Below are 12722 nucleotides of genomic sequence, written 5' to 3'. Positions count from 1 at the left end.
AATGGCAGTAACAATCATTGCAATTAGTTTGTAATCACAATAGTATAAGAATTATTAAGCGAATACCGTATGAAAGAACCCACCTGTTATGGGGAATAAGCAGTAATTTTCAGCAAGTAAAATGCCACGATATTATGTGGAAGATAACTCATCCAACCAGTGTTTTCTGTACCTGCTCACACAGTCAGTACAAATGGCAAATTTCATTGGTGTATATGTTGACACGTACGAAGTATATATATCCAAATTCATCACGTATTTGATAAATGTTATAACGATTTCCTGCATAAGTTGAAATTAGTCATTACTCGCGGTTTCACATAGCGCCATGCAACGATAAATAAATTAAAATATTTTTGTTAAAATTTTTGCCGTATCACGAATTTCATAAGTAACTCTAACTTAGTTTCGATACGAAAGTGCCATAGGAATTATTTGGGGAATGAAATATAAGTATTGCGTGCTTTAAGAAACTTGAAGCATAGGACCATTATCACAAATTAATCTCGTTTGTAACTCAAAACGTTGGAAAAATTTTGTTTTTCCGAAACGAAATAACCATTGTTAAACATGTATTCGATTGACGCTTGTTTGGCTGGAATTAAACTCAAGTGAGGATTAGTTTGAACAACTTAGTAATTAACTTGGTATGTCACGCACGCAAGAGTAATTTTAAGATAATAATTATTATCTAATGAAAATAAGGTATTTGTCACACTTAGACATCCTTTAAACACATTTAATTATGTTCTACGGATTGCTGCCGCGGAATTACCGCACTTTTCTAACGTACCATTATGGCGTGTAGTTAAATCCGCATCCTCGACTTAATAACTCCACTGTCGTTCCGGTATTTAAAATTTTCTCGTTCATTGCCAGACCGCTTTCATCAACACATGAAATCTATTTCAATTTGAATTCATCGCTTCCCGACGTATTACCTGATGCCAGATTTGGTTAACGCTAAGGTGGTTCTGTAGTCAATATATACTAGATATCAGGAATTTGCCGAGGAGGACTCAGAAGTTTGTGTTACTTGATATTTGCAATTGCTTTTTAAATTTTTTCTCTATATAACATCCTACGATAAAAGCTTGTCACATATTTACCATGTACTTCAATATGACATTTTCAGTATATTTTATATTTATGTCGGATTTGTTTTTATTTTATAAATTAAAAAAAAATAAAATTGAGGCAAAAGTAAATAAAGAAGGGTAAAATATTTCGAATCTATTTTGGTCATAAAGAAGCTTATAATTGGTAAGACCCAGTCAGCTTTGATTACGAACTTCAGGCTCTATGTTTCTTGACTTCAGCGTCAAGGATATCTGCGAATGCCTTGGGGTGTACGAAAACAATTTCGATGAATTTTCTTTGTAGCTTTGAGCACTTTGTGAAATATCGTATTTACGAGTTGTTGCTTTGAGTATATAGATACTTCGTGGTTTACTTAAAGATGATCTTTACAATTGTTGTTCAATAAATTCTAATTTATTCAGTTTCATTGTTTGGACATTAATCCGATCAAATATAATCAATTATTTGTTACATACAAAAATGTAATTACCTAGAATCTTCTTACTTATAAAAATAAATCGTGTGGTAGTATATTTTCTAAACATCATGGAGTTAGTTTCTCATCCATAATAATCTTCTCAAGCACTATCATTAGACAATAAATGTCGAATAACTTGCGTATGTCTATTCATTAATTCGTTCTATAAATGAAATGATTGACATCTTTACTTTTATTTTTATAAAATTATTATGAGAAGAAAAATGACTGCATTGTGTACTTGGGACGCATAACCACTTTTGTTTATATGAAAATTGAGTTAGAAGCAAAATTATCAGTCGTGAATATCTATTTCATACGTAAAACGCATTATGGTGATTTAAATAAATAATTAGTCGATACCATCGGTACAATATCCGTGAAACTGCTGTAGTAGGTAAATTACACCACAATCGCGTTATTAGTAAATATTTATTTCTTATATGTGACGTTTTCAAAATTGATTTTTTTTTTAATTTAGTTTTTCACAGTCGCCATTTTTTCACTAACTCTAGTACTGGTTACAGTAATTTCCGAGACAGGAGGTAAGAAGAAAAAAAGAGATTTGATTGCAATAGGAACTTGTACTGTGTGGGACGAAGCGGTCTTTGTGTATAAAATATTAGCCTTCAAACTCATACAGCATAATCATTACGTGAATCCATTGGCAAAGACAAACGACATGGTGTTGGATATAACATATTTAGCCGTTTTCATTTACTTTCTTTACGGAATAAATTTTGCGTTTGGAATGGGTGAGTTCGTATATATATTATTTTTCATACAGTAGCATCTCCACAATTTGTTACAAAACTCGATTATCATATTTTCAGATTGTGGTCGAACAGCAGTTCCGCCAAATATAAGAGTAGTCGGAGGATATAAAACTGAGCGACGTGCATGGCCGTGGGTGGTAAGTTATACTCCTTCGAATTTAAAAAACTGTGTTGATCGATTAATAAAAGTTTTTCGTTCTTATATTCCCTGCACGTGATCCAGAATAACAAGAATATTCGGAATGGTAAAAAACATTAAAGCCGCATTGAACCGAGCGTGATTTTCTCTTTTTGATACAGGTAAGCCTCAATTTTGGCAAACCAATGCGAGGAACAACAGGTACCAGAAGTGGACATATTTGCGGTGGTACACTACTACATTCACAATGGGTATTAACGGCTGCACATTGTCTCGATATTCCAGGGTGAGATTTTAGAAAAATTTATGCAAAATATTAATAAGTCTTGAGAAATCCGCATATTTTCATGGAAGATATGAAGGAATTTCACTTGTCATATTTCACGCAAAGTAGAATATTTAATTGTTGATATAATTGCTTCTACGGAGTAATTTACTAATAATAGTTATCTAGATGGTATAGTACTAATTGTATTGAAACATAATCTAATTTTACATTTTCAGAAAGCCAAACACATTCCCTAAGCATCCTCCAAAACAATGGCGTGTTACAGCAGGTATGCACACAAGAAGTGAAGAGGAACAGAAGAAAGGGAATTGGCAGACATCATCGGTGAAACGATTCATATATCATAAAGGTATCGAGTTCACCTATATATCAGCTGGGGATACGATTTCAGTGGCGCAGCCAGATTTTTGGGGGGGTCAACCGCCTTTTTATTAAAATTTTTGAAAAACTGAAGTCGCCAATTACGCGTTTATTTGCATTTTGCTAAAATCGCCGATGGTTTTCGTCAGCGTGACGTGGTATTTAGGTCGTAAACACTTTTACGTTGGTGTTTATTCACCCTAAATCACATAAATTGTGCCGCGACAACGATGATAATAAATTTCTTTTGATCTCGCACAGAATTGTGAATCCTTTGAAAGTTAATATACATTTATCGGCGGCACGATGCTAAAAACAAATGAAGGAGTGAATCGGCGACGCAAATTTTTAGATTGAAAAGCGGCAATATAAAATACTAGAGATAAAACGTAAACAATTTGTTGTAGGAGACTCGCGACAGATTAAAAACGCTCTTCTAGGCATTGTAAATCGCAGAATTTCGCGTGTCTGCACCCCCACATTATGTTTGGTCGGCGTTGGGAACCATACCGTCACTAACACAGTCAATTGTGCGCGGGATTTACCTTTTTATCCATTACTTTAAATTACCATGGAACATTTTATTGTTAACATTATACAAGGTTGGGAACGCGACTTTTTTCCGGTTTGTGATGAAGTATATATGCAATCAATTTTTATTTAGACTTTTTCTAACGGTTTTATCTTAAAATAATCTTAGTGGCAACATTGCGATAAAGCGGAGTCAGGGTTGCAGGTACAGCTCAAATTTGTCGTATTCACAAAATGGCAAAAATACGGATCGAAACAAGATATAGTCAGGCATTTACCACACATTTTTATGTCCGCGAATTGCCGTGGTGTTTTGGAGTAATGGTGCTTTTATTTTGTCGACGCAACCACAGGTTAGATTAAATACAATAAATTTACATTTTAAATTTGCCCGCATCGGTCATGGATTGATTACTTGGCACAACAGAAAAATCATTCCGCGAGGATTTCGGGTCGATAAATATGTATTTTCGATTTACTGATATACTTTATATGTATTTCTATTATATTAAATGAAATAGTACTATACCGGATTTTATATCAGATCTTAAGATTTCCTAACGTCGATAAGGAATTCGATCTTTTTATGCCCGTAAACTGCCGTTGTATTTTAGAGTACTGCTATTTTTGTTTTGACGTAAGAAGACGCAACTGCGAAATACGTTGGACACAACTAAATTAATATATAAGGACATTTTAGAATCTCGTAGTTGTCTTGGATTGAATATTATACGGACAGAAAAGTCATTCATTATATGCTGAAAAGTCGGCTCTTCTAACGAGAGAGTAATCGCGGCCACTGTTTTAAAAGGGAATGTGAATTTCCAATTTCGACCCCCCCCCCCCTTTGAAAATCTTGGCTGTGCGCCTGTATGCAATAATGGATGCACTTTCCCAATATCCATCGAGATAGATATGTTTAGTTCGTCATTGACGCAATAACATTCAAGCAATTTCCATTAAAATGTTGAAACAAAGTATATTTATTATTTCCCAGACTTTCGTGACTACAAAGTTTCTGCCATCAACGATATTGCTCTCATACAACTTTCACAACCTTTCAAATACACGGAATATGTTCGGCCAATCTGTCTTCCAGGGAAACGAACAGTTCAGCCAGGTTGGAATCGCTGCTACACGGCGGGTTGGGGAACAACATGTAACCGATTTTTACTTTAGTTCGATTTTGAAAACGTGACTATCGTTTACGTAAACATTTGTTATTAACAGCTGAGAATGGTACACGATACGCTTTGAGTCTCCAAGAAGTCCCCATGCCTGTGGTGAATAAATGGTATTGTCGCGCAAGATACCCAGACAAATACGTACAAGGTCAACATATTTGCGGTGGAGACTGGTTTAGAGGAAACATGGATACTTGCAAAGTGAGTACATGCAATATCGTATTCTGCCAGAAGTGCGAAATTTAAGTTATTCAAAATAGTTTGAAAATACAACATAAATATATTTGAAACAGGGTGACAGTGGTGGACCATTAGCTTGCCAACTTGAAAATGGCTCTTGGTATGTGGCGGGAATTGTCTCGTGGGGTGTCGGATGTGGCCGAAAGCAAACACCCGGGATCTATACAAATGTGCAAGCTTACGAAAACTGGATTTATCAAGTGGTGAGTAATTTACCTCATCTAATAGCAATTTATATTATATTGTTGTAAATATATTTAGATTTACAAACGTTGAGTAAAAATAGTATAAAATCTGTCAATTTCACGCCTTCTCCACAACTATCATTTTGTGACAGCTACACTAAAAATAACCTAATTATATACACCATCCGCTTCTTATATCAACGATTTCAAAATGTTAATAAAACTACTGGCTACAATATGTCCTTCAACACTTCTTGTTTTACCCATTTCTTATTGAGTTCCGTTATTATGCACGACGCATTATCTCACATGCGCCACCATAGTATTATATATATTCTAAAATTAAATAGGCTTCAAATTTCGCCAGGTACGGAAGTTCACAGTCAAGTCCAGCAAATCTAACAAGCCCAAAGCCTACATTTCAAAGCACAGCAGCAGGCGAAAACGAAGCTTAAGTTTTCGGTCTGGTGATTTAAATATAAAAGAAACTTTTCAAATAAAAAAAGTTATTGGATTAAAAGAAAACAGAAAAGAACGTCAACCAGAAACTTATTCACACACTTTTCTTGATCATCTAATATTATCACGAACCGACGATGTTGCTGATTTCTATGGAAATCGACGACAGATATTGTGATTGGTAATACATAATTTGGGAATAGAATAGTCCTTGCGACTTCTAGTGCAACAGGCTGGTTGATATAAAATGTAACGATTGGAATGATTTTGAAACGGCGCTGGCACCCGTAAATAAACAGTAATAAACTGCCAACGTCCAAAGCAAAGAAGACAACGAAGGTACATTATACTACTACTATAGAAAGAAAATGTTGTACGACTGCAACTGAGTTAATTGCTGAAACTAAACTATACTCGATATAAATCAAACTTAAAAGTTTATAAAAATGTTAATTTTTTGTAAATGAAATGATTTTATGACAATGGACCGAATCAATCAAATGATTCGCGGCTTATTCATATATATTGTACATGTTTTTCTCAAATATGAAAAATTCTTGGTGTTATAATGACTTTTAACAAATGATATTTTCAACATAATTTTTGCAATGATGTTTATTTTGAAAATTTGATTAATGCAACTTTAACGAAGGTACGGTATTTATAGCCTTCTATGGTAAACTTTTAACGTTAGTATAGTTAATAGCGATTATTAACGAAATCTCCATTTTTAGGAGATGAATACTTGAATCAGTGTTTCATAGTTTTTTTTTTAAATAATCGAAAAGTATAATTTTATTGTACAATCTATATTTTATCCAAAATCATGATTTGGGGTTAAGGGTATACGCCGATTTTTAGTTTCACATTGAAGAATTTCTATTATTGAAATAAAAATCGATTTTGATTGATACCGTTCCTCATCACAACTTTAAATAAAATGTAGCCTTGCAGGTATTAGTTTTGTCAAATATTTGTAAAAGTAGAAAACATTCGACTGCTGCAACACATGAATGACATGAAACTAATTCAACGACTTTTTGGCGTGCGTGCTTGTGGTAAAAACACCACCCGATAATAACCAATAGTTTAAAATAATTTCTATTTTAGGCTTTAAAAATTTTTAAGCATATTTTATCTCACAAATTTTCTAGTGAATACAAGTGACCGACTCAAGCGAAAAAATCTACCAACGAAATATAGTTGAGAAAACCATAAGCATTTTGTAGTGATTCTATTGCACGAGTTATACAAAATTCCAATAACCCCCACATCTTTGAGTTTGGTATACTGAGAGGTTGTTTGAATATGCCTCAAGATATCTTTTAGATTTGGAGTACCAATAAAAGACTAAATTTCTACACTCTAGCGATGAGCGCCTCTTAAGCACCCTCTTCACTGAAAATTTTGAATTGAAATCATGAAAGTGTCAACAACTAGACATGTCACTTTCCGTTTTTGCGTCTGGCTTATTGAAAATACCTAAATATGAAAGATGATCATTTCTCATAACAATCGAGCCAAAGAACTTTATAAGAAAGGTTGCTGTTGATAACGCCTCAGAATGATAAAATTATAATTTATGAATAAAATAAAATACAAATTTGCGGTATCAGCCAGAACATATTTATATTAATCATTCTCGATGTACATATCTGTTAACGCTTTGGCATCGACTACAAAATTACGTGAGGGAGGATTTCATAAATCTGCTCGATAAATAGCGAAAAGATATCCGTAATAGTTTTTGCATCAAAATGACAGTTTGGAAGCATCGTTAAACCACAACCTGATAGGATCCAGTCGATTTAGAAACAGGGGCGTTGAAAATATATCGCACTTTGTAGTATATTATGTAACATGAAGGAGACTAATTGGATTCATTAGTATAAAATGAGATGTTAAAGATTGTGCAACCGCAAAAGCAAATGAAGAAACAGTATTTTTGTTAAGACGAATACAAGTAATAGCAGGCATGAATAAGGTATACTTTATACTGCTTTACATTTTGCTTACGCAGTTCAGAGATATAGTTTCCAACGAGCTCCGATGGTTGTAAGTATTTTGTTTATACATTTTATTCTCATTAGGAAAATGCCAGTAATACGAAAATCCCATATTTAGACAATTAAGTCAGGGAGATCACGATGGTATAACAAAATTATGGTGCAATAATGTCTCGTATTTGAAGCAAAAACAGCGAAAAGTGAGTATCTGTATTTTTGTGATTATATTGTATACCAAACAAGAAGCTAAACACTTTTTGTGTGAATATTTTGAAATACTAAATATTCTTGACAACTGCTCCGATCGGTAGCGATCAGTCTATACATTTTAATACTATTGTCACCGATAGGAACAAACTGCGTATTTTTAATTTTGACTGAACTGAAGATAACGTTCCATGCCCATCTGCTTCTTATCAAACATATAAAGTTCAAACTTGTCAAATGATATGAGATTTATACTTTGGTATATTTATCTAGACTTTTATACATATATATAAATGTGTCTTCCAGGAATATGAATTTTTTATAGATTATGTCACAAAATTTACGTCACAGTGGTTTTATCTGAACTTATTCGAAAACGTAATTCGAAAAACTCTTGTATATTTTAACTTTAGATACACAGTGACCAATATATCAAGTGTCTTCCGACCATTACTACTACAAGCACGATTTCTATTGTAAATGTGAAACTAAAATTTTCTGATGTTTGATTTCACAGATTTGTCGAGATTTTCAAAGTAGTATGGTGGCGATAATTTCTGCGGCGAAATTGACGATCAAAGAATGTCAAAATCAGCTTCGCCAGCGAAACTGGGATTGTTCCTTGTCAAAAATGAAGAAATTATTCAGATTCAAACCGAAAAAAGGTAATGCCAAATGCTTGTTAGTGTACCTGTCTTGCGTAGAATAATGTTAAAAATATAGGATACGGATTGTTAAAAAATTGCCACCAAAACTTCTGAAAAAAATATAATATCTTCTTTTTTTATTTTTGCTGATTTTTAGGTAGTCGCGAGTCGGCGTTCTTACACGCACTTAGTTCAGCGGCTGTCGTGTATACATCAACAAAACATTGCAGTAATGGAGACATTGATGGGTGCAAATGTGACAAAAGTTGGAACAAAATTGCCCCGAAAAGTGATGCGTTCCAATGGTCTGACTGTTCGGACAATGTTGATTGGGGAATATACTTCTCAAGAGCATTTCTTAATTCTGGGGAGTTATCTTTGAAATCAGAGGAACCTAATGGACGCAATCGTTCTAAGTCTGCGAAATTAACTCGGCGTTTTCAAAATAAAGTTTTTACAAACCTACACAATAACAAAGTAGGAAGAATTGTGAGTATTACTTTTGTTAACTGTAAAAGTACAATCAGTATAAGTACGAGAATTCAATCTGAATCAAAGTTCCAGTGCATTCATCGATGCTCAACTAGGGCTGGGCATTTCGAATCGAATAGTAAATTATTCGAATCAATTCAGAACAAAATCTCGAATCGCCGTCATCTTGTTTTTTCTTTCCGCCAATGACCTGGATTCCGATTTTTTTTATTGAAGCCAAATTTTTTCGCTGCAATTCTGACATTCTATTTTTTGTAGTAAGGTATTGATAAAAACGCGTTTTTTTTTAGTGTGTGAACGCCCAACAATATGTCTTAGTGACGTATTCTATGTTTTCACTAATTCATGTGTTGACGAGACCAATTACAATAAAAAGTTGCATACAATTACATATGTCTCATTGACTCCCAAGTATTCGAGATTCGATTTGAAAAAAATATTCGATTCGATTCTAAAATCATCAGGTATTCGAAAATGCCCAGCCCTATGCTCAACACACATCATACTGAATACTGTCACACACAAAATACTGTCACGGAAAGCATATATCCATTATTTCTGTGACGTGTTATCAGTTATGCTGCAATATACAACTGAAGGATCTTCTGTACAAATCTCCCGTCACTAATTCCTAAATGTCTGATTTCAGAAAAAAAAAACTTTACGTTTAAAATAATAAATTAGTAACTATCCAGTTGGGATTAATTTCTTATTTTGAGCGCTGGTGGGAGCTCTGTACAAAAGACCCAGCTCTGTTTGTAAAAACTTCAAATTTACTCCCGTTCAAAATTGACAATAATTGACAAAAATATTGGTAAAGAAATTATATCGGACTTGTTACGTCGAAAAAGTATTTGAGCTCGACGCTAAGTCTTTGTGAATTACTCAAAATATCTTTATCTGTGGTCTGGCTAAACGTAAATGACGTTATATTTTATAACAATACATTATATTTTTGTACACGATTTTTTATTATCTTCTTTAAGGTTTTGAAGAGCAATATGCAGCACCGATGTGCATGCCATGGAGCGACAGGAGGTTGCGAATTGACAACTTGTTGGAGAAGTTTGCCTGCCTTTTCACACGTTGCGGGGATATTAAGACAAAAGTATGACACCGCAAAATGGGTAGGTACGAAAATAAATTATTTAAAAAAATTGGTCATATCCAACGTTGACTCCCGTTTTCAGGTGAAGATCCGACGCAAAAGAGAGTTCCACTGGCTTGTTTTGTCTGACAATTCACACAATGTTATAAAAGACACAGATCTCTTATATTTCAAGCATACCACTAAACTGTGTGCCACTAAGGGTCGCGAATGCCGGCCACACACAATTGGTTTTGATTCATGTGAAAATCTATGCTGTGGTAGAGGATTCGAAATCAAGGCATTAAATATAGCAAACAAATGCGGATGCAAGTTTTACTATTGCTGCAAAGTTATCTGTGATACCTGCAATCAAACATTAACTTCAAATGTCTGCAAGTGAAAAATCTAAACCGTGAGTCTGCTCGTAATCCACTTACAACAAACCATGAGAGTGTGAAGATTTCAGAACAAGATGTTTCATTTCCTAAATGAATGGTTATTACAAAATTGCAAAATGCGTTTTTGACATTGTTGGCAATACAAAATGCGGCAAGAATCAACTTGCATGATAAAATCAAAACAATTCTGCCTCGGGAAATGGAGTGCAAGAGGTTAATCACAGTGAAGTACGCTCTACAAAAAAGCGGAATCATGCTCCACCAGGGCCATACACTGGGTAGGATTTACCATTGGGCAAAGTAGGCTGATGCCTGGGGGCATCAAGCCTTAGAGGCCTCGAAATTAAACATTGAACTATTATTCATTTTTAAAACGCTTTTAAATTATTAAAGCTTGTTCCAGAATAAAAACCGATTTAAAATTTAATAAAACTGATATTTGTTCAATTTTTCTATATGCTTAGTACTTTTGTCCCGTATATTATTCGCTTAGAACAGTGATTTCCAAATCTTCATTTCTCATTACCCAGTTCCGATTTACACTTTATGTGTCTTTAATTCCCTCATACTGGTGTCCCAAATAGAATTTGGTGAGAAAATTATAGGGAATTGTTATTGGTGTAGAAGCCAAGACGCTTCGAGAACACTTTTCGGATTACCTGGCGTGCCAACATAATGATAAACAAGAGAGCTATGCTCAAATATATGGACACGTCACAAGGTATCGCTAATTTTTATTCTGCCACATATAAAACAATCTCTTGAAGTCCACAGAAATTTTTGAAATAAGTAAAAGTATCATTCTAAGTAAAAGTAATAGCGACCTCATCATGACGAAGGAGAAGAATAACAACAACAGCACCATAATATTAAAACGATCGTTATGTACACTGACGTATCCAATTAGTGGAAGACAGGTTCATCATGTTCATTTAGGCGCTGGTTGTACTTCAAAAACCGTTGAAAAATTTTTAACTTTAAATTTCCCACAGTTGCTAATACGGAATAATTTTTCGTATAAGACTGCCTGAAAATAAATTTAAAATGCTCCTTAGAAATTTAGTAACAAATAATACTTTGTTTTCATTTCAAAAGGTAGCACGTAATACGAAAAGACGATTTTAATTCAAGGAATTTTTGTTATCATCTGTTCTATATTCTCCGCTTTTTCGGCAACAGTGGCAAATGAACGCTGACTTCTGCATGACGTAACAATCAGCTGTTTTATTTTATTAGCGGATTTTATTAGTCGGATAAATTTCAGTTATTAGTGCTCGCTTTTGCGTTGAGTAACGAGGGATATTTTCATGCTTGTATGAAAAGTTTATTTAATAATGATTCGTGAGTATTCATCCGAATTATACTACTATATAGACTACAGCATATTTTATTCGGAAAATAATGGTCGTTTGTGTAATGCACGTTGTGAAAAAGAGGGGAAAGTAACCAATTTTACTGATGTCAGTTGGTCTATATTCATAGAGTTACCTGGTACAAGTACCTGGACAGCCCAGCACTGATAAGTTATGCAGGAGTTGAAAAAATGTAGTATTGGAATAGATTGAAAATTCATGTAGCCTATCAAGTTGTAGGCCGACGGTTGATGTTTTAAAATATGGAAAATATGGACTGGAATGCACCAGTTGAATGCCTTATGTATGTGTAGTATTAGCCGGTATTTAGTGGTATTTTTATTCCCTGAAAAACACGCATGTTGTTCCAAATATGATTTTATTCATCATTTTAGATACTGAACTGCAAACGAAAAGGGGCGATGTTCCGTCTATCAAATTGAACGCAAGCTACCATCGCTGCTGCTATCAGCGCTATACTTGTAAAAATAAAATGGGTTGAAGAAGAAGTTGCGAAGAAAAGAGTAAAGGTATATATAAGAGAATCTAAATCGTAACAATTGCAAACAGTTTATAACTTTAGATAGACTAGTGTATTCATAAATTATGTACAGTACCGGTAAGGTGCGATGAAAAATGTGATGACAGGCAGTGAATGGCCGAAAATTTGGTAATTTGAAAATAAAGCCTGATTTCGACCGACTTACACCACCTAAAATATTGCTACGCTCTTCCATACCCACAAAGGGTTTCAGAACAATTGAACAGCCGCTTATTTTCCGTGAAATGTGCAATATGCGAAATTGCAA

At 34.2% G+C, this 12722-nt stretch overlaps 2 protein-coding genes across 2 annotated transcripts; both read left to right on the top strand.

The window, feature by feature from the left end:
* Nucleotides 1-2048: 2048 nt before the first annotated feature.
* LOC120342435 (chymotrypsin-like elastase family member 2A) lies at nucleotides 2049-6740 on the top strand. Its single transcript, XM_039411267.2, has 8 exons — nucleotides 2049-2313; nucleotides 2392-2471; nucleotides 2635-2759; nucleotides 2978-3111; nucleotides 4651-4812; nucleotides 4884-5038; nucleotides 5131-5280; nucleotides 5630-6740. Exons 1-8 carry the CDS (start codon nucleotides 2241-2243, stop codon nucleotides 5897-5899), a joined length of 1149 nt encoding a protein of 382 aa, XP_039267201.2. The 5' UTR covers nucleotides 2049-2240; the 3' UTR covers nucleotides 5900-6740.
* Nucleotides 6741-7217: 477 nt separating this feature from the next.
* On the top strand, nucleotides 7218-11855 carry LOC120341826 (protein Wnt-4-like). Its single transcript, XM_039410385.2, has 6 exons — nucleotides 7218-7776; nucleotides 7846-7927; nucleotides 8452-8599; nucleotides 8739-9070; nucleotides 10060-10200; nucleotides 10264-11855. The coding sequence occupies exons 1-6, from the start codon at nucleotides 7697-7699 to the stop codon at nucleotides 10561-10563; spliced, it is 1083 nt and encodes a 360-aa protein (XP_039266319.2). The 5' UTR covers nucleotides 7218-7696; the 3' UTR covers nucleotides 10564-11855.
* The last annotated feature ends 867 nt before the right edge of the window (nucleotides 11856-12722 follow it).

Source organism: Styela clava, chromosome 3 (genome assembly GCF_964204865.1).
Source record: "Styela clava chromosome 3, kaStyClav1.hap1.2, whole genome shotgun sequence".
NCBI lineage: Eukaryota > Metazoa > Chordata > Ascidiacea > Stolidobranchia > Styelidae > Styela > Styela clava.
The sequence above is the reverse complement of the archived record's forward strand: the minus strand, read 5'-3'. Positions and strand labels throughout refer to the sequence as shown.

What these genes read in the sequence shown, in the direction of transcription:
- LOC120342435 (XM_039411267.2), top strand. Translation starts at nt 2,241, where the DNA reads ATGGTGTTGGATATAACATATTTAGCCGTTTTCATTTACTTTCTTTAC. An exon ending in AAATTTTGCGTTTGGAATGG is followed by an intron (nt 2,314 to 2,391) that starts GTGAGTTCGTAT and finishes TCATATTTTCAG; the next exon opens with ATTGTGGTCGAACAGCAGTT. An exon ending in GGCGGGTTGGGGAACAACAT is followed by an intron (nt 4,813 to 4,883) that starts GTAACCGATTTT and finishes TGTTATTAACAG; the next exon opens with CTGAGAATGGTACACGATAC.
- LOC120341826 (XM_039410385.2), top strand. Translation starts at nt 7,697, where the DNA reads ATGAATAAGGTATACTTTATACTGCTTTACATTTTGCTTACGCAGTTC. An exon ending in TGAAGCAAAAACAGCGAAAA is followed by an intron (nt 7,928 to 8,451) that starts GTGAGTATCTGT and finishes TTGATTTCACAG; the next exon opens with ATTTGTCGAGATTTTCAAAG. An exon ending in ATAACAAAGTAGGAAGAATT is followed by an intron (nt 9,071 to 10,059) that starts GTGAGTATTACT and finishes ATCTTCTTTAAG; the next exon opens with GTTTTGAAGAGCAATATGCA.